At 51.5% G+C, this 27,112-nt stretch overlaps 1 protein-coding gene across 2 annotated transcripts; it reads left to right on the plus strand.

Annotated features, from left to right (window-relative positions):
* The first annotated feature begins 815 nt into the window (after positions 1–815).
* On the plus strand, positions 816–26,394 carry llgl2 (LLGL scribble cell polarity complex component 2). 2 transcript variants are annotated; one of them, XM_086195099.1, is made up of 27 exons: positions 821–1,180; positions 9,804–9,923; positions 11,128–11,225; positions 11,794–11,875; positions 11,956–12,071; positions 12,337–12,495; positions 12,898–13,060; positions 13,591–13,723; positions 13,823–13,877; positions 14,009–14,163; positions 14,598–14,809; positions 14,971–15,038; positions 15,149–15,302; positions 16,078–16,182; positions 16,655–16,750; positions 16,850–17,046; positions 18,474–18,621; positions 18,885–19,032; positions 19,113–19,229; positions 19,321–19,487; positions 19,719–19,983; positions 21,890–22,040; positions 24,073–24,101; positions 24,294–24,341; positions 24,519–24,561; positions 24,953–25,014; positions 25,159–26,394. In XM_086195099.1, exons 2-26 carry the CDS (start codon positions 9,849–9,851, stop codon positions 24,990–24,992), a joined length of 3,024 nt encoding a protein of 1,007 aa, XP_086051225.1. In that variant the 5' UTR covers positions 821–1,180; positions 9,804–9,848; the 3' UTR covers positions 24,993–25,014; positions 25,159–26,394. The 2 variants fall into 2 exon arrangements, with proteins under 2 accessions (XP_086051226.1, XP_086051225.1); XM_086195100.1 differs by lacking the exon at positions 24,294–24,341 and having other exon boundaries at positions 816–1,180.
* Positions 26,395–27,112: the final 718 nt, after the last annotated feature.

A 27,112-nucleotide genomic window follows, 5' to 3' on the forward strand; every position in this document is an offset into this window, starting at 1 on the left:
GCCATGGCAACAGGGGTTGGCTGCGACCTGTGCTGATATTTGATCAGCTCAGAGTTTGGAATTAAAACATGAAGATGATTATAAAACAAATGTACATTTGATGAAGTACACTTGGAGAGGTAGACACCAGAAGAAGAACGATCATATCTGTTTTGATGCAGCAGGACGTTTCCAATAATGATTGCTTTTAATCGATAGGTCAGGAGTTCGGTCGTTCACATCATCATATATGTTCTTTCATCAACTTTAGATATCAAAGACAGAATTCTGTGACTGGTCTTTCTCCCATCATCTCAAATCCAAGTTTACAGCAAATGTTGTTTGGGGGCGGAGCCATGGGGAGTGTGACAAAATACACTTCCAGCCAATGTTTGACTGAAAGCTCTGATGTCAGGGATTCTGTCTGTCATGTCAGTCAATGCAGCAGACTGTCGTCTTTGATCTCTGGCTGCATCACAGTCAGCATCAAAGCACTCCAGAATCCTGTTTGTCATCTCAAAGCTTCAGAGGATGTGGTGCGTTCGGGGGCCGTTTGGTTATGAGGAGATTAAAGTGGTGTTTTTTTTAAGTGAGAGAGAGAATGTGTATGTGTGTGTGTGTGTGTGTGGGGGGGGGGGGGGGTAGGTGCGGCACTGCTTGGCTGACATGTTTTAATGAAGTTACCAAAGAAACAGCCAGATTAGCTGAGCTGCTATTTGTCTCACCGGTTTTAGGCCCTTTGACGTATTGAAAATTTTCCATTTCATTGACGGGATTTACATGACTTCACTCCGCAACGGGAAACAAAGTTTTCAAATGTCAACGCCTCAGGGGCTTTCAGAATGTCGACACGGAAGTGGCTCGGGACTGAGTGGACAAGTGTCCGAGGTGCACCTGAATGCAGCGTGAGGGCGGAGCTCCAAGCGGAGTTGAGACCAGCAGCGGCAGCAGGAAACACCGAGGCTTCCGCCGCAGCGACCCTCCTCCGGTTCCTCACCAGCCCTTCGCTCGCTGTTCCCTCGGTAAGTACACGGTCCCGCGGACTCCAGCGGCCCCCGCCTGTTGTCTGGCTGTCCAGAGGCGCGGGAGGGACAGCTCCGAGCCACCCGCAACACCGGACACTGGCCCGTGGAGGAGACGTCTCAGGCGGCTGTAACGTGAAACTGTGGACATCGGTTCAGAAACGGACGCTCTGAATCAGGTGAGTTGGGGGGGGGGGGGGTGAGCCTGCTGCTGCCCCTCGGGCTGGTGCCCACAGGTGTCGGCTGTCTAACTCCGGAACCGCCGGGTTCCCCGCCACCCGTTTTCATCTCAGCACCTGAATGCCTCCAACTCCAGCTAGCTGAAGTTGTTAGCGCTACTGGCTAACTTAGCCGGCTAGCCCCGGGTCCGGACCGGGCAGCTGTCGGTGTCCCTCGCGCCCCGGTGAGGAGTGACTTGCGCTCCTTCGTGACGCGTTCACGGTGAAATACGGCAGGTAGAACAGCGCACGGACTGGTTAGTTTACCTGCTGCCGCTTCACCCACAGTTTCAGCCAGTACTACTGAATAGTACTGCAGTAGGAGTATCGCTCGGGTACAGTACGAAAGAGGCACTTCGCCATGGGGGGGTGGGGGGGTGGTCAGGTCTCGGAAGTTTGGGGGTTAGCTAGCTGCAGCTAGCGCGACCATGTTGGCCCCTCCCACTAACTACCGCCAGGCTGGAGGAAGTGGGCGGTCACATGCACCTGAGCAGGTAGTTGGGGCGAGGGTTGCATCATCAGGGAAACGTCCTCTCTCAGCTGGGTGTGTCTCCCTGCAGGTATGGGGAGTTCTTGACTCAAAGGTCGGCTTAAGCCGTGAGTCACGTTGGGCCGCTGGTTCCAAGGGTTCTCCCCACCAGATGAGTGGGGTCACGTGACTCCGGACAGGCTAAGCCTCCTGATTTGACTGAAAGACACCAGCCAGGGGACAAGCGCCCCCCCCCCCCCTCCCCCAGCTCCACCTGTATCAGACAAACAGTCTTTGTTCCTGCACCTGAAACTGGAATGGAGGCAAAATAAGAGGCTCCTCCCTCCCAGCCAGCAGCAGGTCACCCGGACGTGGAGCTGAAGGCTTCACCGTGGCAGGCGGCCTGTTCTCAACCTCTGCCTCTGGGAATCAAACCAGTCAAACCATCCCTTTCATTCGCTCTGACCAGTGACCTCGGTGATGTCTGGGGTCAGCAGGAACCCGCCGAGAATGGGACGTCTGTCCTGCGTGTTTTGATGACGCCAGGATATCAGAAACTGTTCAGCTGTGGTTGAGATGCAAATGGAGGCAAGTGGAAACGTATTACTGAGACCGGGGTCCCCTGGTGGGCTCGCGGGCCGTGCGGTTCTATTGGCCTGCCAGATGTAAAATGACGATGAGAACATCTGGACGAACAACTGAGAACAGAAACTCTGGCTGCGAGTAACTGATGCTGCTGTTGTCTCTGTTGGGAGGCAGATTCAGAGATGTGAGGGATCGGATCCTCCAGCAGAGCGGCGCCAGGCTGCTGGTCGGTGCTCACACGCAACGACCTGCTGTTGAGAAACGGACTGTGAGATCATTTCTGTCTCTAATCGTCCCTGGGACGTCCTCAGATCCGGTCCATGGAGCCACCCTGGATCTGACATTTGAACCCTGCTTTCTTTTGTGTAATTTGTGTCTCCCAGTTTTGTGAGATGTCTATAAAGGCCAAAGTATAAACAAGGACAGCAGGATTCTGCAGAGGTACTGAACGGAGCCTCCCAGTGAGACCAGTGCTCCCACTTTGGGCCTCAGCAGCAGGCCTTGGCCCCGCTGCAGGTCTCCACCTGTCTCAAGTACAAGTCTCCAAGTTGAGATGTGATCCAGTTTGATGGTGGCAAGTCTTGACCCTCTTGTCTGTAGGACAATACTGAATATTTGCAGGGTGTGTGTGTGTGTGTGTGTGTGTGTGTGTGAGACTAGTGTCAACACACCTGTGAGTGAACAGATGTTCTGTTGTGTCTGAACCAGCCTAGCGAGCCCACTGTCAGCTGAAGGGTGCGTCTGTCCCTGGATGTGATGACAGGAAGGAGCAGGTGAGTTGGTGGGAGACGTGATACCCACAGCCCCGCCCCAAACCACCAAGAGCTCCCGTGTGTGTGTTGTTTGGGACAGTGGAAGGAAGTGTGGCCGCGTCCTCCTCCAGCTCACCTTCATTGGCTGCAGCGCTCAGCCTCAGACCGCACCTTACCCCGCCACACCCCTGGCCCACCGACCCAGGAGGATTGGGGTATCACACTGCTCACAGGTGTGATACTTGGGAAGAGTGTTTGTGTGTGTGTGTGGGACTGTGTGTGTGAGCAGGTTCTCTCAGGCTGCAGCTGTCAGACAGGTTCTACTACCCCTGTGTGAGACTCCTGGCTCCAGGCCTGCATCTGTGTGGGGTAATGAGGTGTGTGTCACTCAGGAAGCGGCTGATGAGGCGGCTGCTCTCTGTGTCTCGGGGCAAGTGCCGGCATAGCTGCCGCTGATTGCAGAAGTCCATAAGTGGAATGTTTTGGATGCCAGGCATTTCCTGGCCCCCTGAGTCTCTCCGAATCCCCGGAGCTGCTGTGCTGGCCCTGCAGTCCTCGCCACGGGTGGCTGTCCTGGCACGTCGCTCTTTCCCAACCCCGATGGTTCCGTTGATATGCTGAGAATTTGATGGTGTCACTGTGGGAAATGCTCACAGACATGGGAGGTGATTTGTCCACAGTGGTAACACTGCAGAGTACTACTGCATGTACAGGAACTGTGTAGTACTGTAGAGCAAACAGTGTCACCAGAGTGATGGGAAGCATGCGGGAGAACAGGAGTTCATCGCTCCTCCTGCCAGGTGAAATTCCTGGGAAAATCAATGTGTCAGAGAGGAATGCTGACAGGCTGCAATGCAGTTCTGGCTGGAACTGGTCTGATCTGCCGGGCGCACTGACCCGCCATTGTTCCTCTGGTTCACCTGAAGCTACTTGCCACCTCCCTGTCACACATCAACCTGCTGCTTATGGACGCAGCTGCTGTCGCTCTCCCAGCGTGACACCACGCAGGAGCGCAGTGAACACATGTGATTGCTGTGTCCGTCACCTGACGACCACAGACCTGAGCAGAGGCGCCTCGGCCTGTCGACTGCCGGACCTCTTGATTCATCCTAATCATCCAAATGTGTCTGGTTGGAGTGTCCTGAAGTAGGCTGGAGCTGCAGGATCTCCCAGCATGCATCTCTTCCACAGACGTCTGACAGGGAACATCTTTCTTTGGTGTAAACATCGAACCGTCATCTTTGTGACACTTTATTTTAAAAGTGTGAATGAGGCATGAGTGACGGGGGGGGGGCTCCTCTACAACAGCTTCTCTGCTCTCTGATTCAGGTCTTGGTAGGGACGGGGTTTGAGAAGAAATATGCTGAATTGATCATCAGGGAATTTATTGATCAACTATCATTTGGATTGGGACTTTTTTCAAAAATTTTATAGTTTTTTTTTTTTTTTTTTTTACCTCCAACTGTTTTTTTTAAACAAATAATACATTAAAATCCAGCAAAAGTCTTCTTCAACCGTCTGTAAAAGATGTGGCGTTGGTAATGCAGCGGCGATAAAAACATGTTCACAAACAACAACGGTTCCTCTGTTCATGTTCCACAGAGTCAGCAGAACCGGGTTCAGTTCACCATAGAACATCAGATTTCTGTACAGCTGGTGGACAGACAACCTGTTGTGTTGGTGTACCAGACAGGTGATGTGTTTCATGGCGTGAGGACAAAACACAGAACATTTTTGTGTTTCTGTTGTCGGAGAAGGAGATGAGAACAGAGAGAACATGAAGTTCCGACACGGCGGCGCTGCTCTGTACTGATAACACACAGGTTTATAACCACGACCAGCGACACACAGTCACCCTCAGAGAGGAAGTTAGTGGAGGCCCAAGAGTGTCTTTGACCAGCTGTGTGTGTGTGTGTGTGTGTGTGTGTGTGTCTGTGTGTGTGTGTGTGTGTGTTTGTCTGTCTGACTGACAGACCGACACTCCAGACAGTTTTGCAGGTTTAACACAAACCAGTCCACACGTGCTACAATACAAACATGGACATGTAACATGGTTACAAACATGTTGTACAAACATGGGTGTAACAAGGATGCAACAAGCGTATGACAAGGGTGTAAAAAACATGTAACAAGGGTGTTTAAAATGTGTGACAAGGGTGTCACAGGCATGTAACAAGGGTGTCACAGGCATGTAACAAGGGTGTCACAGGCATGTAACAAGGGTGTTCTTAAGTGGGCCTCAAGCCGCCCTTCTGGGGCTTCCAGTTTGGGCTTGACCACTAGTTGCAGCGGCTGTGTCTTGATCGGGATGTCTGGCTTTTCCTCTCAAACTCCGCCAAGGCGGGGACAACAAGGTCAGCCTTATCTATGATGGATGACCCTCTGGTAGTCATGTGATCCGCTGTGTTGATGTTCAGAGATCTGCATTTCACCCCCTCCACACAGTCCATACAATGCAGGGGCTCCGGGCCTGAAGCGGTCCCAGAAACCATGTGATCGTGATGCTCCAGGCCAGCCACGGAGGCAGGGATCTGTCACTCCATGGAGGGATGTTGTCACCATGATGACATCACAACGGTGGTACCAGCTTCAACTGGTCTGATTTGAGCTTAAACAGCTAAACTGGCACACCAAAGAGAAGCTTGAATCTGCTTATGACGTGTAACAAGCACGGAGACGCTGAGCTCAGCGGCGTGTGTTTGGGGGAGGAGTCACAGCAGAGCTGGTCTCAGTCAGTAGGAGGCTCGTCACACCGAGTACATTCTCACAGATGATGATGAGTAGAATAGTAATTATAATAAAGGGGTTTGGGACTGGACTGGTGTGTCATCGAAGTGGTCAACATATGGTTGCCATAGGAACAGAGCGGCTATCAGGGTCCAGACGTGCTTCATTGTTGATCGGAGTCATCCTGGAGCCGCCATCACTCCGGATCCTGACTCAGCCCGACTGTCTTGGAAATGTCTCGTGGCCTGCAAACAACTTTGTTTTGTCAATGTTTTCTAAAGTGGATAACCAGAACATTATTGAGTGGAACTTGAAATAGTTTTATTACAGGGTAGCTGGTCAGTGGCGGGGCAGCCTATCATTTCACATGTTCAAAGCTGCTCTTCATGCCGTGCTGGGAGAAATGAAAGATGTTTTTCTTCAGACTCTTTTGCTTCGCAATGAAGTAAAATTCTCAAATAATGAATGTCCACAGATGGATCATCTCCACTTGGATGATCCGAGGTGAAGCATCTGCAGAGCTCAGTTGTAGTGATTTCAAAGCAAAGAGAGCAGAACCGTCTTCTTTCTTGGGTTCATCAATGATGGTAAACCATCTCAGGTGGTAGGAGGGGAAGGTTTGACTCCCAGCAGCAGCAGTGACCTCCCCTCGCTCCAAGCTCCTCCAGCTGCAGACCCCCTCTGATCCAAGAGGTTGGAGCTTTGGGCTCCTTTAGGACAGACGGGAGCTGTGAAAGTGGGGTCGTTTTGTCCAAGTGGTACCTGACAGGAAGTCGTGCTGGTGCTGAGGGACAGTGGCGGCCAAAGCACTTCAATAGCAAACAAACGGTGTTTTGTATTTATGCAAAGTCCAATAACTAAGTAACAATTAGCTCTGATTATTTTATTGGGTTTTGAGGATCAGAATCTGTTATTTCTACTAAAAGTGTTGTCGTGAGAGTAAAAGAAGGTAACGAGGCATCATGACTTCACCAGGGGAGAATCGGCCCAATCTGGATGTCTGTGTTTTCAACGACCGTCGTGGCCTGTCCAATGTTTCTGAGTTGACCGGGTGCAAATGAAGGCGCCAGCGGTGGAGTTTTTCAGGGGAAATGTTGTGACCATGTTGGTGGCGTGGCGGTTCCTGCAGGGTGAAGAGTTGTGTGTTCACTCCTGTGCAGGTATCAGGGAGACCACAGCTGGAGCCTGGAGGTGGGGTGAGACTGCAGCCCTGTTTGGACGTGACCATGACAGATATTTGTTAACTATTTACCCACCAGTCGGCCGATTGTCCCCTGTGATACACACACCTGAGGAAAATCTACCCCTCCAGGGTTGACCTGGATGTGACCTGATCAAGGATGTGACATCATCAGGTCCAAAAGTTGCTGTGCAGCCTCAGATAGCATAAAGAAGGATTTTGTTCTGAACTGTGTGTGTGTGTGGGGGGGGGGGGGGGGGGGGTTCTTTGACCATGACAGGGTGCAAATGCAGTCTTGTCCAGCTGCCAGTCAGTGAATGGAAGTGGAACCTTTGTCCGTATTTGTTGAGGTTTATGTTCGTAGCTGGTGAGTGAAGCTAATCTGTTAGCATTAGTCGGGTGCTGACTCTGTCCAGCAGTCTTATCATGTGAGTCTGGTTCATTTAAAAGTTTCAGATTAATTTGGCAAAGACCATTGATTGATTATTGATCATCATAATTGGCTGCTAGTGAGTTTTCTTTATTAGCTCTATTCTCCAACTTTGTGCCAAGTCCCAGTTAGACCACCTGCTGGCGTATGGCGCCTGCGACCGCTGCTGTGATGGGGAGCCTGTTGTCCCGTCACACCATGTATTTGCTCCAGCTGGAGATCTTGTCACGGAACAGCAGATTTCAGTAACCAGATCCAGATCAAAATGTGATCCCTCCATGTGGTGAGGGGCCTCAGCTGGTCAGGTGCTGGTCAGCTGGATCAGCTGATTACTGGCCACCCCAGCGGCACCGCCGGTGTGAGGAGGGCATCAACCAGTCTGAACCTCTGTGGTAACCATTACTGCAGTGAAGGTAACAGCGGGTGAAGCAGCTCCTCTGGAATCTGCCTGAATTCAGGGGAAACCTGCTCTCATGTCTGCCAGGATGCTGACAGGCTGCAGTGAATCACAGAATCAGACATTACAGCTCTCGGCTCCCACCTGACGCGCTGCATGTGTTCATGATCTGGAGCTCCACCAAGAGATTCACTGTTAACGCTCATATGAGGCGTGCATTCTCACTTTCTAGCAGGCTCCTCAGAGGCGGGACCTCCCACTCTGCCATTGTTAGCAGAGCTCCAGCGCTGAGCTCCCTCTCTGCTCCGCGGCCTCCCCTGGGACACGCTCTCTTTCTCACTTACTCTCTACTGGCTGCTAACCTGCTGAGCTGCGCTCAACCGTCTGAACCGCAGCTGAACACAGAAGTTATGTGGGCTTCCGACTGGTTTCAGACCAGATACGCTGCAGGGCCAAGATACTGGGTCTGTCATTCATCTGAGTGGGGACGGTGTGCTTGAGCTGCGGGGGATGGGTCAGCAGCGCAGCCTGGAGGAGTCCACCCACCCCCAGCCAGCTGGCTGAGGCACTACCTGAAGTTGCTCAGTAACAGTCAACCAGAGACCACACTAGACAGGAAGGAGCAGATTTTGTGGTTTAACTTGTGTTATCTTCTCTAGATACTTAAACTCAAACATTGTGAAAGAATATAAAGACAAATATACGTGCGTCTACACAAGTTGACTGGTAAACAGAAGGAATCATGCTTGTATTCTTGTACATATGAATAGAAGCAGGCGAATCCAGACAGCAGCAGGCGTAGCCTGTGGGGTGGCTCCTCGTGACCTCTCAGTGCTGTGAGGTCATCAGGGATGTAAATCGGTTTCTCATGCTTCCTTGTGAAACGCGTACTGACCACAGAGCAGTCAGGGATCCTCAGGATCCTCTAGAAATAGTGTTATCACATAGTTTGGAGATCCAGGCCAGTACAAGGTGTTGTAGAAAAAAGTTTGGTTTGGTACTTAAAACTTTGCTGTAGTTCTGCACTGAGGGAATGAAGGAACAGCAACAGAACCGCTTTGATGCGCTCAAACACTGAAGAAGACACTGACTTCATGAAAAGTTTGTCCACTGACGCTCCCATCAGTCTGTCCTCACTGCAGTTCGACGACCACATCAGTGGTCTGCCCCAGGATAGTGTTGACTTCCATTGGAGGAAGCCAGAGTTGGAAACATGTGACACAGCCAGCAGCGCTGCCGTCAGGAGGGTCATGACACAGCTGTCTGGATTGGGACGGAGACAAATGAGCTGGTTCAGAAGGAAAAATGTGACTCACGGTGCAGGTCTTTGTCATGGACCTCTGACGGTGTGGATCCAGCGTCTGAGCTGCTTCATGTACAGAGGCGAGTGTCAGTGGGGCCTTTGCGCCCCGTCAGAGGGTTCAACCCCCCCTCATGAAGGAGCTCAGTGACCCTTGTCTCTCACTCATGCAACCTCGAGAGGGAACGAACACCCGCCAAGTACTCACTAGCAGGAGTCTTGATCCCACTAAGAAGTTTTTCTCTCCTGCATTACTTCTTAGTGGCTCCAGAATGCAGAAGGAACCAGCCACGTATTTAGCTGCTAGCGTCTGACTACTCACTTGGTGTCGTCTGGTATAATCCACAACCTCTTAATCCAGTTGTTTGAGCAGTAATCCTCAAACACTGACTGGAGACCCAAAGTAGCCAGAACACATCCTGTACGGTGCGACAGTGAGGAGTGGGGGTGACCAGCTGGAGCATTCACTTGAACTAACCTCCTCGGGCTCCTCGGGTTGTGTTGACTCAAGGGACGTTTGTGTGACCGAGACGAGGATCGCTGGCTTGGCCGACTTCAAACGAGTGATTAGAACAAAACAGCAAGGAAACGAGAACTGCAGATTTATGTTCAAGGTAGCAACGGCAGGGAAATCCCTGAGTGAGCAACCAGGAAGAACTGCAGGATTGAAAGTTTCATTATTCTTCCGTCTTCTCTGTTTTGTCCTCCCCCTCTGGGTCTTGGTCTCGGCTGTCCCCCATGCAGCGAGAGTCCGGGGGCCTGCAGGCTCCACGCTGGTGCTGAGACAGGATGAAGAGGTTCAGGCGACATGGACAGGAGTCCCAGAGAGATCGACTCAAACAGGAACTCTTCCAGTTCAACAAGGCAAGTCTGGCAACACACGCACACACACGCACACAGACACACACAGGCACACACACAGACACGCACACACACACAGGCACACAGACACGCACACACACACACATGCAGACACACACAGACACATGCTTTCTCTCTCTCTGTTACACTCTCTCTCTCTCTCTCTCTCTCTCTCTCCCCCTCCCTCTCTCACTTACTCCCCCCTCTCAGCGGCCTGTCTTCATCAGGGACCGCCCTGAGTCAGAGGGTGTGTCTGTCTCCCCTGTGGAACCACCTCAGCTAGTTGGATGCTAACTGTCACACAGTTCTTCTTATTTCCACGGAGAACCCATGAACCCGTGTGGTTCTGAGTGTCTCTTCTCAAGCCAGTGGGAGGTCATGTGAGGGAGGACGCCTCAGCAGCAGCACAGTATTTGATTCAAAACGGTTTTCTGACGCACAGTCAGCCTCTGACTGATGTTGCGTGTTTGTGCGATGAGTAAATTGCAGGAGGTGATTGAGCGAGGCGTGACTCGAGCGCCCATCTTTGGAGCAGACGTGTCGCTGTTCCAACCGAAGTCGCCCAACACGGTTCTAGTTCTGTGTATGGTCGACTGTTAGCTCTCGTCATGTTGCCCCCCCCAGCCAGCTCCGGTTTAGAACGTTGGCGCTCTAGCTCTCCGTGCACCTCCCTTTGACCTGCGGTCGAACTCCTTCAGCAACACCTCTGTTCCGTCTGTGACGCTCTCAGCTCGGTTTGTCACTGGTCCTATGTGCTTGTATGTCAGGAGTCCTGCTGACTGTCGGGAAGCAGGCAGTGAGGCTGAAGAGAGGATCTTACCTGTCCTCACCTCCACAATAATCACCTCAGTCTTTTTTTTTTTTTTTTTTGCTTACAACAACTCCTTATGATGTTTTGTCTCCAGTTTTTTGTGTTTTCTGAAAAACTTAAAAAATGACTCAGGCGATTGTTTGAAGAAGGCGACAATGTGATGTCGTTGCATCGATGTTGGATGTTTGAGTTCAGTCGTAGCAGGCGGTGCCAATGAGGCCGTCGCTGACGGAGCGATGGACCTCCCACCTACGCAGTGCTGCAGAGAATCTGTTCTCCACTGCTCTGCTCCTGTCTTGTCCAGCTGCTGTTATCTGCAGCCGGTCTCTTATCTCTGTCCTCTCGTGTTCCCTGCTGTTCCTGCTCAGTCTCACCCTTCCTGTCTGTCCTCCTCAGACGGTGGAGCACGGGTTCCCCCACCAGCCCAGCGCTCTGGGCTACAGCCCCTCCTTGCAGCTGCTGGCCATCGGCACCCGCTCTGGCGCCATCAAACTGTATCCTTGACTACTGCCTGACTGTAACAGCCCGAGGTGGACTGTCCTGCAGCCGTCCGACCGTCCTGGTGGAACCTGAGGGAGCCAGAGCCCAAAATCAGGCTGCCGCAGTTCTCATGAGCACCTGCGTCAGGTTTTCCCGAGCTGGTGCTCCGTACCACAGGCAGACAATGGCTGACTGACACGGCTGTGGAGCCCATGTCCACTCCTGACTTGGACTTAGAACCACAGCTGGGTTTGATAACCCCTGGAGTTACCCTCCGAAGATGGAGGCAGTATAGACGCTATGAGAAGGACAGGAAGCTCCGGCTGGACGCCGCTGACCTGTGGCTGCAGCTCCCTCACCAGTCTGGTCAGATACAGTCAGTGAGCCACTCCGTCAGCAGCAGGCCAGCGGCTCAACGTCGGGCTGTTCAGGTTATGCAGTTCCATGAAGATGTCTGCTGTTAAACCAGGGGCCATCACCATGGCAGCGGTGTAGGAGATGTACAGCTAATCTGCTCTGGGGTGAATATATGTTGTGTGTCAATCTTACTGTACGCCCAGTGTGTCCTTGACCAGTGCCCAGGTATGGAGTTCCAGGTGTGGAGTTCATGGGTCTACATGATGAGAATGCTGCCGTCACTCAGGTGCACTTCCTCCCTCACCAGGTAAAGTACCAGTGGTGTCTCAGGCCAGGTCTCCTCGCGGGATCAGAGCTTCCCAATGTTTGATTCTGTCTCATGGTCAGGTGGAACTGGTGACTCTGCTGGATGACAACAGTTTGCACATGTGGACTTTAAGAGCCCATCAAGGACTTTCAGAGCTTCTGGAAATAGGACGCTTCACTCTCATCGGACCGCCTGGGTAAAGCACAGTCCGTCTATCAATCCAGTTCCAGCTTTGTTTTGTGTGCTGCACTTTTTTCTCCCTGGGATGAAATATTAGCCCATTTGCTCCTTCGTACAATTTACACGCGTTTACTTTCAGCTGCACTGTGAGTGAGACGCTCACACTGGAGCCCTGAAGTCCCTGGGAGACAACCAGGCTTAAGGCTTCTGTACTGTGGAGTTGTGTAAGCGCCACCCATCATTATGCCCTCATCTTATCTCTGAGCTCTTCCTCTGCTCAGTGCTCCGCCCAGTGTGACCAGAGTCACAGCAGTGCTGGCCCACTCCTCCGGGGAGCTGCTGCTGCTGGGGACAGAGGGAGGACACGTCTTCATCGTTGAGGTCCCCGGCTTCAGAGAGCTGGAGGAGAGGAACATCAGTCTGGACCAAATCGCCAGCAGGTGGGCAACGACCACGCAGTGACACGTTTTCCAAATGTGACTGAGTCAGAGGGGATAACTAAACGTTGACTCGGGGGGTCTGTCCTACCTCAGCGGATCCAGGACCAAGACCAATGTTGGAGATCATTTATTTTTTTATTTATCAGTTTGCAAATTTTGTTCTTTCAGAAGTCATCAGATTTTATGTGTACTAAGCTTTGACTATTAGTTTTTTGAATACCGGTAGACATTGATATCCACATTTGCAGACACATCAGGGTCAGAGATTCCTGAGTCCAGCAGCTCGGTGCCACCAGTCTCGCCTCTGGAGAACAACACACACACCAGAGCAATCGAAGGCATGAGTGTCAGACCAGTGCTGAGGGCAACGCTCCACGTCTCATACCTGCCTCTCTCTTCCAGCGTACCTGACGACTACATAGGCCGTAGGAACCTGGAGCATGTGGAGGCCCTGCAGGAGAACCCAGTCCACTCAAACCAGGTTGTTATTGGTTACGGACGAGGTCTCATGGTCATTTGGGATCTGGAGAAACAGTGTGCCCTCCAGCACATCCCTGCCACTCAGGTGATTTGTGACAGACACACCAACTGACTGGTTTTCAGCTTAAAGGGACAGGTCAGATTTGTTGGGGTGGGGTTGTATGTGGTGGCCCTCCATCCTGAGGGCCTTCATCAGAGAAGCAGGTGGTTGCATGGTACAGCGACCTTGTACAGCTGTGGACGAGGTCATAGAAAACAGATCCAATCCGCTAGATAAACACCCACCTAAAAGTGTGATTGTTTACAAGGCCACGACATTTGTGAGCCTCTCAGGGCTTTGCCTTGACCGTCAGACGGTGTCTCTGTGGCATCAGACGGTGTCTCTGTGGCATCAGACGGTGTCTCTGTGGCATCAGACGGTGTCTCTGTGGCATCAGACGGTCTCTGTGGCATCAGACAGCCCGTGTGTGGTACGGAGGAGTCCTGAAGCCTTGCGCTGTCCCTTTAAGACCTGAGTAGAAAACCAGCTAGTCTCATATCACTGCGGTAATAAGCATCAAGTTTCATCCTGATATTTGCTTTGTGTATTTTCCACGGGAACTAATGTAACCATAGCAACTGGAGAGTGTGTGGTGGACGGAGGACGGCGGCTACATTCTTAGCTCACACAGTGATGGAAGTTACTGTCGTTGGATGGTGGGCGAAGAGGATGTGAATGAGGAGGAGGAGAAAGCCGACATTCCTTATGGTGAGCAGCAAAGCCGTCTACTGCACATTTTCCTTTACTGTTTGGCAAGAGAAGTGTTTTCTCTGAAAGCTGATGAGACCTCGTCTCCTCTGGTTACAGGACATTTCCCCTGCAAGGCCATTTCTAAAATAGTTCAGCTACCTACTGAAGAAGGGTACAGCTCACCACTCCAGCAGCTCACTGGCTTGTTACTCATTAGTCTCTGAGCAAACTGAACTTGGACCTGTGTGTGTGTGTCTGTGTCTGTGTCTGTGTGTGGGCACATGCGCGCTTGTGTGTGTGCAGGCCTCCGTTCCTGGTGTTCAGCGGCGGGATGCCCAGGGCCAGCTACGGCGACAGACACTGCATCACTGTCATCCACAATAAAACCCACGTGGCTCTGGACTTCACCTCCAGGATCATCGACTTCTTCGTCATCAGAGACAAGCCTCAGCACACAGGTAGGTGGCGGCAGGTAAAGGTACTGCCGTCATGGAGGCTAATGTATGTAATACCATCAAATACTGCTGCTTTAAGGTACTCAAGAGCCCAGAAGCCATGTTTGTAGTCGTTGTGGTCTCACTACCAACATGGCGTCATGGCTGGGAGCTCCAGGCTACAGTGAACATATTTAGGCGAACTACCACATTTTAATCTACTTGTTTGAAGCCCTCCCTCATAAGGAAACTCAGATGGTGCGACTGGGCGAGTGGCCAGTTTTAAATGGGGGGAGGCAGTAACAGTTCAGTCTGCTGGGAAGTAGAAGAAGGAATGAAGGAGCCAGTCGCTGTAGCAGCTTCAGCTGATGTAATGGAGCTGCGTCGCCTCACCTACCCGCTCAGGGTCTTTCAGCCATCACTGTCCTTAACCACTCTCCTCCCGCCACTCAATCCAGGAGATCCCAAGGCCTTGGTGGTCCTGGTAGAGGAGGAGCTGGTGGTGATTGACCTGCAGACGGAGGGCTGGCCCGTCATTCAAACACCTTACCTGGTTCCCCTCCACAGCTCAGCAATCACCTGCTCCCACCACGTCTCTGCCATCCCCCTGAAACTGTGGGAGAGGGTTCTCGCTGCTGGGGAGCTACAGAACACACACTACTCCAAAAAGGTACCCGCCTCGTGCCGGGGTCTACAGTCGCCAGATTATGTCTCAGCACACGCTGAAGCTCACCTGTCATTAACCAGCAGAGCTTCTGGTGTTGTGGTGTGGTAGAAGAGATGGTATCACCAGAATGTCATTCCGCTCACATGTCCTCTGTTTCCACGCAGTCATGGCCTATAACTGGAGGTCAGAACCTGGCCCCAGACCCCCCGCAGAGAGACCTGCTGCTCACAGGGTTGGTTCACCTCAACTTTTGATCCACTGACACAGCCTGACTTTCCTACAGCATCCTGTAATTGGTGTGTGTGTGTGTGTGTGTGTGTGTGTGTGTGTGTGTGTGTGTAGGCACGAGGATGGGACGGTGCGTTTCTGGGATGCATCAGGAGTCTGTCTGTACCCCATGTACAAGTTAAGCACAGCAGGAGTTTTCCACACAGACGCCGACCCCAATGATAACATGAACCAAGGAACTGAAGGAGAGTGGCCGCCCTTCCGGAAGGTGTGTGTGTGTGTGTGTCTTCCCACAGGAGATGCTTTTGGTTCCTGATCAATACTGAAAGGGTGTGAATGTTTCTCTCACTCAGTGTTCTACTGTCAAAGTTCATTCACGCAGTGCCGATCAGCCTGGCAACACGTGCTTTAAATGGAACAACGGTCAGTCAGAGTGCAGCAAATCAAACACAAGCTCACATTTGTCTGCCCGTGATGACACGTACCACCTCTTCATGTCATTCACCAAAAAGTCTAATTTGGTTATTTTGGCTGCAGTGTTGACACCTGACACGGTTGTGGTTTGTTTTGAGTATGTTTTATTTACTCAACTGTTCATTTTTTCTGCCTGTGTCAGAATCAGGTCAACTTGAGGCTGGGTTGTTGTGAAACGCTGCCCGGCTGTGTTTAGACTCAGACCTGGGATCCACCTGAGGTGTCCGATCACAAGTGGACAGCTTCGATTAGAGGAGGGAGGAGACCTCCTGTTGTAGCTGTGTAGCCTGTGTGGAATTAACTTTGATACGCCTTCAAAGTTGGTCGGGTGGCCCTCAGGCTAGACGCCCGTTTCCATGGTAACAGAATCAGTGTTTCGTGACCATGTATGAGACTGGAGCAGGCACCTGCTGGTCACCCGCTGTGGTTACCAACCTTCTCAGTGTGAATCGTCTACGTCAGTGCTTTTGAAAAAGACACAGATGAATATGAGGGTCTGAAGTAGGGCTGCTGTCAGGACGATGGGAGCCCTCCTGATGACGCCGTGGACTTTTTCGTGCTGTGTCCAGGTTGGCTGCTTCGACCCCTACAGTGACGACCCCCGGTTGGGCATTCAGAAGATCCACCTCTGTAAATACAGTGGTTACCTGACAGTCGCTGGAACAGCTGGACAGGTGAGTTCTGGATCTGGGTGATACAAGTCAGGGAATCAGGGTTTCCTGTCGCAGTGGTCCTTCTGATGTTTCAGTTCCTTCACACTTGCAGCGTCTCGCAGATCTCACGCTTGTGTCTGAACCAGGAATACAAGAACTCCGACATGACCAGCTTCCTGCACCTTGATCATGTGCTTTGTGTCTGTGGACCGAAACCAGGTGCTAGAATGTTGTACATGCGGGTACCTGAAGCCAACAATAAGCAGCGTAATACTGACGCTTGTGTCTTGAGAGTCAGAGTGTTGCTGTCACAGCACGCGGATCCTCCACAACATCAGCCTCACACAGAACCAGTGAGATTATTGAACGTTGACTCATACAGAGCAACTTAACTGTCAAGTTAACTGGAAAGCTCTCACATCCCAGTGGCAGGTTATTGACACCACACACACACACACGCGCACACACATTTACCTGCCTTGTGTCTGTCAAGATTCTGGTGCTGGAGTTGAATGACGAGGCAGCGGAGCAGACCGTGGAGGCTAAACTTGTGGACCTGCTGCAAGGCCAGGAAGGATTCCGCTGGAAGGTAAAACTCTAACTTCCACAGAACGCAGGCGTGTCCCTGCTCCTCTGAGCCCCAGTCGCACTCCAGTCATCAGACAATGATGTTGTCCTGTTGTTGAAGGGCCACACTCGTCTGGATGTACGAGAGGAGCCAGTGCTGTTTCCTGCAGGCTTCCAGCCCTTTGCTCTGGTGCAGTGCCAGCCTCCCGCCGTGGTCACCGCCCTCACACTGCACTCCGAGTGGAAGCTGGTAGCTTTTGGTACCAGCCACGGTTTTGGCTTGTATGATTACCAGCAGAAGAACAACGTCCTCATCAAGTAAGCTGACACACAAAAAAAACAAACCTGGAAGTTTTGAGTGAGATGTGTCCACAAACTCAGCACCTTGTTGCATGTTGATACTGAATCAGAATGAGTTTCCTGTTCCTCGATGGCTGGTGTTCCGCTGCTGCTAGTGAGCAGCTCACCAGATAGAAGAGGTTCTGTGAAACCCCTGACTGGAACATAATAGACTTCCAGTTTGCCCATGCTGGTGCTCTGTGCCAGTCAGCTGAGGAACACCAGCAGGTGAGATGATGGTTACTGATTTCTTTTGAGGCTGCATTCAGGTGAATCTGTTTGTTGCTGTGGAGCAGCAACTGCATCGACAGATATTTGCCCTCACACCGAAGAGACCCTCGAGGCTGAGTCCTCATGAGATGTGTAATGAAGGTCGGTGGCTGACCTCCAAGGTCTTCACCTGAGCGAACGGGGAGCCGGTGAGGAGAGCACCGAGTCCACGTGCCTACAGCTGCGGAATGTCAGGAATTACAGTAGTCCAGTCTTAGAAGAAAGAAGTAAAGACACGAAAGACATTTTCCATGTGGCGGAAACACAGAATTGGCTTGGGTTTGGCAGAGGCTGGTAACTTGGTAACACAACTGAACAACACATCAAACTCACCCAGCTTTCTACCTGTCATGTGACCTTTCATATTTGGCCAAGAAGCCCCTGGACTTAGAGAGACTAAAGATGATTTTTTTCACCTTTAATATTTGAAATGAAGTTGTTTGAATGTGGAAGTACTGCAGCAGAGCTCGCGCTGTTACATTTCCACTCAGGAAGTTACCTGAAAACCACAGTTTACTCTGGGCTTCTGCTCTTTCAGGACACATTGGAAGACATGATAGTCAAATCCTTCATAGAGCCTCCATCTTGGTATCCACCTGTTCTACAGATATCCACAGTTTTGGCTTGAATATCGTATATAAAGCTGCCGCAAATTGGGGGGGGGGGGGGGGGTTCTCTCGTCCTGGATTAAGCTCTGAATGTTTCCATCATCTGGCCCCGCCCCTGTCAGTATGGCTCTCAGAAACCTGCATGTGTTGTAATCTGACCTTCGATGGTCCTGACAGTTCTGGACCATTATGCGTTCCTTCATCGTTTTCCACCCGGACTCTCCTCCCCACACTCTTCTAGTCTAAGTGAGTGATGGAAAGAACGCTATGCTGGGTAATCCAGTGGGGCAACTGGCCGCCTTCAATTTACGCCCACTAACTGCATTTTTCTATGCTGACAGACTCCCATTATTACAGTTGTTAGGATCTGGAAGGTTCAGACAGACTTTTCCACAATGTTACCTATTTGTGTCCAACTCTCACTCAGGGACAAGTGTCCCAAATCCTCCTCTAACGATGGATCAGATGGTGAACACGTGCCTCCTCCTGGCTCCGTCACCAGAGTGTCTGTGTCTCGGTGCTCTGCAGGTGCACCCTAAACCCCAGTGACCAGCTGGCCATGGAGGGTCCTCTGTCCAGGGTGAAGAGCATCAAGAAATCCCTTCGACAGTCTTTCAGGAGAATCCGACGCAGCAGAGTCTCCCTGAGGAAACATCACGTCAACAACGCCGCCAAGGTGGGGGGTCCTGAGGCCACGTTCATGAATTGTGTTGTGTGGTGTATTGGTTCATTGTTGCTCTCAACGTTCACTTGGTGCTTAACTACCAGCATCATTACGAGAATGTCTATTAATTTTTATGGTTTCTGTTGTGGTTTCTCCACATCTGGGAAGCTGCTGCGATGATGTCTGCCCTTCCAGCAGGGGGTGCTGCAGCCTCCTCCGCCCGCCTAAAGCTCACGCTGCCGTCTTGAAAGCGTTGACTGTCTTTGTGTCCACAGCTGCAGGAGGCCAATGCTCGTCTGGAGGCTGAACTGGCAGAGATGGAGCTGGCTCCGGTGCAGAGGAAGATCGAGGCTCGCTCCTCCGATGACTCCTTCACTGGTCTCGTGCGGATACTTTACTTCGCCGACACCTTCCTGTCAGACAGTGAGTTGCTTTGTCGGATGCTCTGTGTAGGGCACTCAGCCCACCTATGGACACTTACATGTGTCTGCGTCGTCTTGCAGGTTCACACAACACACCCTCCCTGTGGGCGGGGACCAATGGTGGCAGTGTGTATGCGTTCATGCTCCGCCTCCCTCCGGTGGAGCACCGAGCCGATGAGCCAGTAACTGCCCAGCCGGGTGAGAAGCGGAGGTTTTGCTTTCGGTAGATGTTCTCTTGATCCTCCAGCCTCGAGTTCTAACAGGGCCCCCCGTGTCTCCTGTGTTCCAGCAAAGGAGATCCAGCTGATGCACCGTGCCCCTGTTGTTGGTATCGTGGTGTTGGACGGTCACGGCGCTCCCCTTCCTGAGCCTCTGGAGGTGGCTCATGACCTGGCCCGCTCCCCTGACATGCAGGGCTCCCACCACCTCCTGGTGGTATCAGAGGAGCAGTTCAAGGTACGGACTTGCTGACTCGGCCGTGTGTGTGAAGCTGGTAGCTCGATGGGTTCTGGGCTGCCGTTGGTGGCTCGCGGAGGGAACCAGGCTTCTGCTGGCTGGAGCGGTGGAATTGTCTGGATGCTCATGAGCTGATAAGCAGCAGCTCAAGAGCTCCTTCCTCCTCCAGTCTTTCAGTCCTGCTTGGTGAACTGTTGGCTCTGGTAACCAACCGGCCTGGTGTGTGTTCAGGTCTTCACGCTGCCAAAGGTGAGCGCTAAAATGAAGCTGAAGCTGACCGCTGTGGATGGCTCCAGAGTACGGCGAGTGGGCGTGGCCTGGTTCAGCAGCAGTCGCTCGGAGGACTACGGTGAGAGTGGCCTGGTGGTTCTGACCAATCAGGGTGACCTCCACGTGGTGTCACTTCCTGGAGTGAAGATGCAGGTTCAGTACCCCTGCATCCGCCGGGAGGACGTCAGTGGCATCGCTTCCTGTGTCTTCACCAAACACGGCCAGGGTAAACAACCACGCCCACGCACTCTCCGACATGTTTCTGTGTCCTCTAGACGCGTCTGTCCCAAATACCACAGAGGTGAAGAACAATAAATGAGGAACAACGTGACGTTATCCACGTTCAGGGTTTTCTAGAGGAGGGAAAGTTCTCTTTGTGTCCCTCAACATTTGTTCCTCCATCAACCTGCTTCTGTTTGCCTTACATAAAATGAATAAGTAGAGAGCTGCAGGTCAGCTGACCCGGTGCTGAGACAGGGCTGGACGAAGGAAACGGCACCATTGGATCCCCGTCAGGTTGCAGACTGATGGAAAAATTGATGAGGCGCTTTTGTTAAAGGAGCAGTGAGAGCCGACCATCATCACCAGATCCCTCACAGACTGTTAATTCCGCTGAACTCAACTGAGCAGCTCTTCAACACACACACCATCACCTGGCCTACACACACACACCATCACCTGGCCTACACACACACACCATCACCTGGCCTACACACACACACACCATCACCTGGCCTACACACACACACATACACACACACACCATCACCTGGCCTACACACACACACACAGAGACACACACACCGTCACATGGCCTACACACACACACACACACACACACAACGTCACATGGCCTACACACACACACACACAACGTCACATGGCCTACACACACACACACACACACACACTGTCACCTGGCCTACACACACACATGGTCACCTGGCCTACACACACACACACACACATGGTCACCTGGCCTACACACACACACCGTCACCTAGCCTACACACACACACACACACACCGTCACCTGGCCTACACACACACACACACACCGTCACCTGGCCTACACACACACACACACACACACCGTCACCTGGCCTACACACACACACACCGTCACCTGGCCCACACACACACACACCGTCACCTGGCCTACACACACACACACACACGTCACCTGGCCTACACACACACACAGACACACACTCCTTCACCTGGCCTGCACACACACACACACACACACACACAGTCACCTGGCCTACACACATACACACACACACCGTCACCTAGCCTACACACACACACACACACACACACCGTCACCTGGCCTACACACACACACACACACCGTCACCTGGCCTACACACATACACACACACACACCGTCACATGGCCTACACACACACACACACACTGTCACCTGGCCTACACACACACACACCGTCACCCGGCCTACACACACACACACACCGTCACCTGGCCTACACACACACACACCGTCACCCGGCCTACACACACACACACACCGTCACCTGGCCTACACACACACACACACACATCTCTCTAGTCGTCACTCGTTGCTCCTTTGATGGCCAGTGCCAGTCCTGTCAGAACCAGCCTGATGGGGAGGACATAGGGAGAGTTCCAAGAGTACCCTTGGTTCTCCAGACTCCACAATGGTCCAGAACCTGTCGGACCTTTGTTACGTTTCAGTGTCTGCGTCCTCCGACAGTTTATGGTGAGACGTTGCTGTTTTACAGAGAGTAATACAAGAAAGTAGGACCTAACAAACTACACAGCAGGGAAGTACAATGACAAATGACGACATCCCCTCAAGACCTGATTACTTCTACTTATACTGCGAAGGCTAGTACTGCCTAGAACCCTCCATGTCAGGGTTCAGGTCTGGCAGACGGACAGACACTGAAAACCTGGTGATCCTGACTGTTCTTTGAGCTTTGTTCTCTTGACGCAGTTCATTTGAACTGTTCACCAGTAGAGCGGGAGGTTGAATGTCCACCAACCACCGCAGCACGAGAGGCAGCGATGCAGGTCACGCCACTCGTCCCTAACAGGTTTCTGTGAGACAACACAACACTGAGTTTCTCACTTCTCTTCCTCCTCAGGCTTCTACTTGATCTCTCCATCAGAGTTTGAACGCTTTTCACTGTCCACTCGTTTCCTGGTGGAGCCTCGCTGTCTGGTGGAGGTCCCTCCTCGATCGGGGACCACCACCCACAACAGACAGCAGCCAGACGGAGCAGCATCTGCTTACAGGTTCACCACTTTGACCCATCTGCTCCTACGATGACAGCAAGTTTAGATGGTGGTGGTGATGGTGGTCATGACAACAACGTGCGTCTCTGCCACTTGAAGGCTGTGAGACTGAAACACCTTTCAGGGCCGCCAGGTGGCTGGAGACAAGCTAACGGATACGTCCAGAGTTTTAGGCTTAATTGTAAAAGAGGAAATTGGCTGAAGCTGAAGTGGTGGCTATAGGCCACGCCCAAGTGTGTCGTCTAGGTCTGTCCTACATCTACGAGATCAGGGGTGTCCAAACTTATTTCACTGTGGTCCACATACAAGAAAATATACAAACAGATGGGCCACAGACTGGAGGTGATAGTGTATTAAAGTTAGCAAAATCAGTCCATTGTAGGTTAATTATGCTTGATAATTGAAGAGACTTGAAGAAAAGAAAAAACGCAGCTTTCCACAATGTTTTTTTTATTTTCTTTGGAAAAGGGTTGGCAGCTCGTCCTCAAAGCAGCAGGCTCAGGTTGCTCTGAGTCAGTCTGGTGGTGCCCTCACAGCACTGGAGAAGGGGGTAGGGGTGAGGACATGTCAGGCCTGTTATGCTAATAGGTTATTGGGCTTATTAGCACACCAACTAACGTTTGTTAGAAAATGTTATCGACTTGAATTAATAAGTATGAATTTATTAGATACTAAGGCTTATTAACATATGAATTATTAATCAACTGACCCTCCCCCTCTGACGCAGCTACTTCACACATTCCTCATGCAAATCCGGCTGCTGACTGGCCGGCAGAAGTGAAGACAAGTAAACAGCATTTCAAACATAGCGCAGCCTACTATTGATTGTTTGTCCATGAACACACATCTGGAACAACTGGATCGGTCCCTCATAGCTCCAAGTCTGGGTCCACTCCTGTTAGCACTGCTGGATGTCTGCCCGGTCAACCGCAGGTGTCCGAGTGTGCGAAGCGGACAGCTGAAGCAAGGCTTCAACGACTACAGCTCTGCTTTACGCAGCCAAGCTAACTTAACGCAGCCAAGCTAACTTAACGCACCGCCGGTGTGCAAGCCTCCTGTTGTTGCCCATGAAACCTGATCCCCTCATGCTCTGTACCGTTTTTTCGTCTGTTTATTGGCTAAAAGAATATCTACTTTATATTCTGAAATAATCTCATAGGCTGCTGTCAAGTGTCAATCAAGTGATGCATGGTCCGCTCTGTAAACTGGGGTCTGGTTGGGGTTTCAGCCCTGCGGCTCAACAAGCCAGGCCCTGATTGGCTCAGCCTGCTATTGATGTGTTCAGCAGACCGTCACCAAGACTGAGAAGGAGTGTCGCGGAGGTCAGAGCAACACTGGCTGCTAGCGACAGGGAGAGAGAGGGGGACGTTAGCATGGCGACCGAGGAGTGGAGTGGTGCCAGCACTCCAGTGACACACTGAAGATAAAGAGTTCAGCAGGGAGACAGTAAATTCTACTGTTTGGAGTCTTACGGATGAAGTTAATGCCGATAGTTTGGAGGTGATGGCGTTGGGAGCACGAAGTTTGTATGTGGGTGTTGCTTGCCGGTTGCCTAGCAACATTTTAACTCAACTCCAGCTACAAGTAACTTTACTCATCGTGATTGGGTGTTTATCTATCTTGTCTAAAACCTGTCGTATTCGGACGTTGTTTACGTGCTGTACCGCCACCGGTACAGTGCTGCTTAAGAGGTTAAAGTCAAGTTCCATGTGTGGGCCATGTTCCATGATATTTTTTAAAATCAGACCGCGGGCCGTAGTTTGGACACCCCTGTACGAGATGATCTTGTGTGCAGTGACCCCACCTGCTGCCCACATGTTTGGTAAGATGAATATTATGATTGGCTGACTAACTGTTCCAGGGGCGTGGTCAATCAGTTCATGACATGGTGGCAACTCACCTCATGGACCCAGGAGTTTATGATTAGTGCGTCACGTTGTTGTCATGGCAGCAGCACAGCATGAGCAGTGGGACAGCTTGATGTCTCCGTACACGTCTGTCTCACCAGTCTTTGTCCTCTCGATTCTTCTAGAAATGCTCGTCAAGACAGTGAAGATGCAGGTAGGACAAATAACCACATCAACAAGAACACGCTTCCATACGTGACATGCATGTGCCTTTGGCTGAGCCTGGAAGTCCTACATGTCCACATGTTGCTTGTACTAATGTGCTTTGTGTCTTGTACACACACACACACACACCTGGTTTGTTTGTGGCTGTGTGTATTGACATGTCCTCTGCCTGCCGTTGCAGAGAGCGCAGCTAGACGTGTTATGGAGCATGCTTTGCTGAATGACGAGCGTGAGTACTGCAGACACATAGACATCCCTGTGTTGGAGCGCCGCTTCCTTCATCTGCCTCCTCTCACTGCTGCGTCCTCATCCTCATCTTCAGCAGCTGCATCCCCGCGGGCGTAGCTGCTGTCCTCGCCTGGGTTCTAGTTCTAGTCACTGACTGTCATGTTCTGTGTGCTTACAGGGGTTCTCCAGGAGATCCAGAAGTCACTAGAAGGGGACCAGACGTGAGTCTTATCGCTAACTCTCATCCTGCCACTGTTTTAGGAGGTGGTTTTGAGTTCTGTGAAAATCATGAAATACTTCATGATGAAGGCACAGTACTGCTGACAAGCAGGACCATCAACTCAGTGGTGGTAAAAGTATGTCAACGATCAGATCAAGGAAATGGTACGAGAATGAGTCCAATGCAATCGTGGCTCTGTTCACCATCACTGAGGAACCCAGTCAGCAACAGGAGCGCTGGGTTCTCCTGTTCACCTCTGAGAAGAACCGGCACTCTAGAGCCTGGTTCTGTGTCATGTTGACAAGTTCACACCCCCGTAGACAGGGTTCTGGTTGTGTTGGTCTGGTCGCTTTGTGTCACACACTGTGTGTGTGTGTGTGTGTGTTCTGCAGGTCATTCCTGGAGAACAATGTGAAGAAGGCTGTAGCTTGACGGACGCAGCAGGACGGTGGAGGTGAGGCGTCTTCCTCTTCTCTAGATCCTCATGTGTGTTCACCCTCTTTACCACATTACGGTCTAAACACAGTACTCTGAACGTCACTCAACACAGCAGTAGTCAAGGTATAAATACTTCAGTGTCTCTGTCCTCCGTCTTCAGAGTACGTGGACATGTTGGCGAGCGTGAAGCATCGTGGTGTCCAGTAGTAGCCCCCTTCTGCGACCAGGCTGCCAGAGCAACCACTACTGACCCCTGACCCCCTGCCACAGCCACTGACCTCCCCCACTGACTCAGCGGACCCTCCTGGCAGCAGCATGCACTATGAAGAAAGACCAGCTGTGCCTAAAGACCTGACACTGTACACATGCCACCGCCATCGCCAACATCATCATCATCATCATCATCACCGCAAACCTACATGAAGCACATTCCTCACATCAGCAGTGCCACAGGCCCTCTCACAGACCACCAGACCAGGTCCACCAGATCTACCAGGTCCACCTGGACCATCAGGACCAACAGGTCTACCAGGTCCACCTGGACCATGAAGTCCACCAGGTCCCGGTCCCCGTGGACGACAGCATCAGACCGACTCTGCCGGGCGCTAACAAATATTGACGTGCAGTTCGACAGGAGGCGGGGCTTAATGACATCATTCTCCAGCTTCTCTGTGATTTGTGCCTCTTTCCTCTTCCTCTGTAAAGAAGCCTGAAGCTCAAGTTTGCCATAGAAGAGGAGATGGAGCTGCCGGTGAAGAACCCAGGAACCGGATCCAGACCTTCCAGAGCTCCAGCAACATCCAGTGAAAGATGACGGTTCCGTTCTAGCCTTAATGTTCCGAGTGTTTCGGGCTTCCAGAGAATCTCATGAGACTATCGAGGGACAATCTTTTCAAAGATGAGCAAATGTCTTTTCTCACTTGTTGTAGTACGTAGAACCACACTGATGACGAATATTTGATACTGAGCAGATGAGTACTCGCCCCCCCGTCCACCCTCTCCCCTGCAGAGTTCACAGGGCTGTACTTGTGGGGGGGGACTGCTTCTATGGGGTCGGGTTAGAGTGATTTTATGTGGAGCTTTTTTAATGCCAGCCATGTATATTGTAATTCAGGAATGTAATTGTAAGCTATTGTAGTGAAATGTTTTTAATATATACAGTATGTATGTGACTCAGTTTGTACCTGTGGGCCTGTTGGAACTGGGGTGGCTGCTATTTAGATAGTACAAGGAAATATTTTGGTACTGCGTCTCAGAATACTGGGTATTTTAGTATCCACCTAGAATATATTTTTGTAGTGAACTGATTAAGAACCCTAATTTCTGTTTGTTAGTCTTTGATTTGTAATATCACACTACAGTTTCTTGTGGATAATTATTACACGTTTTCCCAGGAGCCGGCCTGTCTGTTTTTTATTGTCTGTTCTATTTTCCTTTCTCTCATCGCTCGTCTGCTGTGCAGCAAACCTCTTGTTGCTGCTGCTTCACTCTGGACAAGTTCCACCCACAACTGGAGAAAAAGTCCTGGTTGGACTGGTAACCAGCATGCCCTCCCCAGCTGTGATGGTGTGAGTCGTGGCAGCCGGTCGTCTCTGGTCAAGTGGATAAAGAAGGGATCGGCTGTCATCCGTGCACAGCCAAGGCTTCTGATCATCCATTATAGAACCCGGGGCTTTGTTCTCTAATTGGCTCGAGCCACTGTGGCGTCGCTGCAACCTGAGCTCAGACCACCAGACCTCAGCAACCTGAGGATGTTCGCTTGGCTGGAAAATGGAGGACGAGGCCCTTCTCACTCGCTCAGCTCATCGGTCGGATCTTCAGTTCTCGTGTGAAAAACGGAGACTGATGAGGTTGTGAGCAGCTTAAAGCTCAAAGCCACAGTTTAGGACTGCCTCAAGTCCAGAAGCATGTTTTCGCCGGGGGGGGGGGTTCCCCACTCAGTGTTGTGAATGAATGCAATCCAGTGTTGATAGCAAGTGCAGGGAGCAGCAGGACTTTCTCCTCAGCTGAAGGATAGAGAAAGGCAGGAATGGTGAGAACTGCAACTTCTGAAATTTCCCTCTGACTTTTGTTAGACGCACAACCCTCCAGCCTTATAAATCACTGTGAGGGTG

Source organism: Aulostomus chinensis, chromosome 23 (genome assembly GCF_037954235.1).
Source record: "Aulostomus chinensis isolate RoL2024-O1b breed Wild chromosome 23, RoL_Achi_v1.0, whole genome shotgun sequence".
NCBI classification, from domain to species: Eukaryota; Metazoa; Chordata; class Actinopteri; order Syngnathiformes; family Aulostomidae; genus Aulostomus; species Aulostomus chinensis.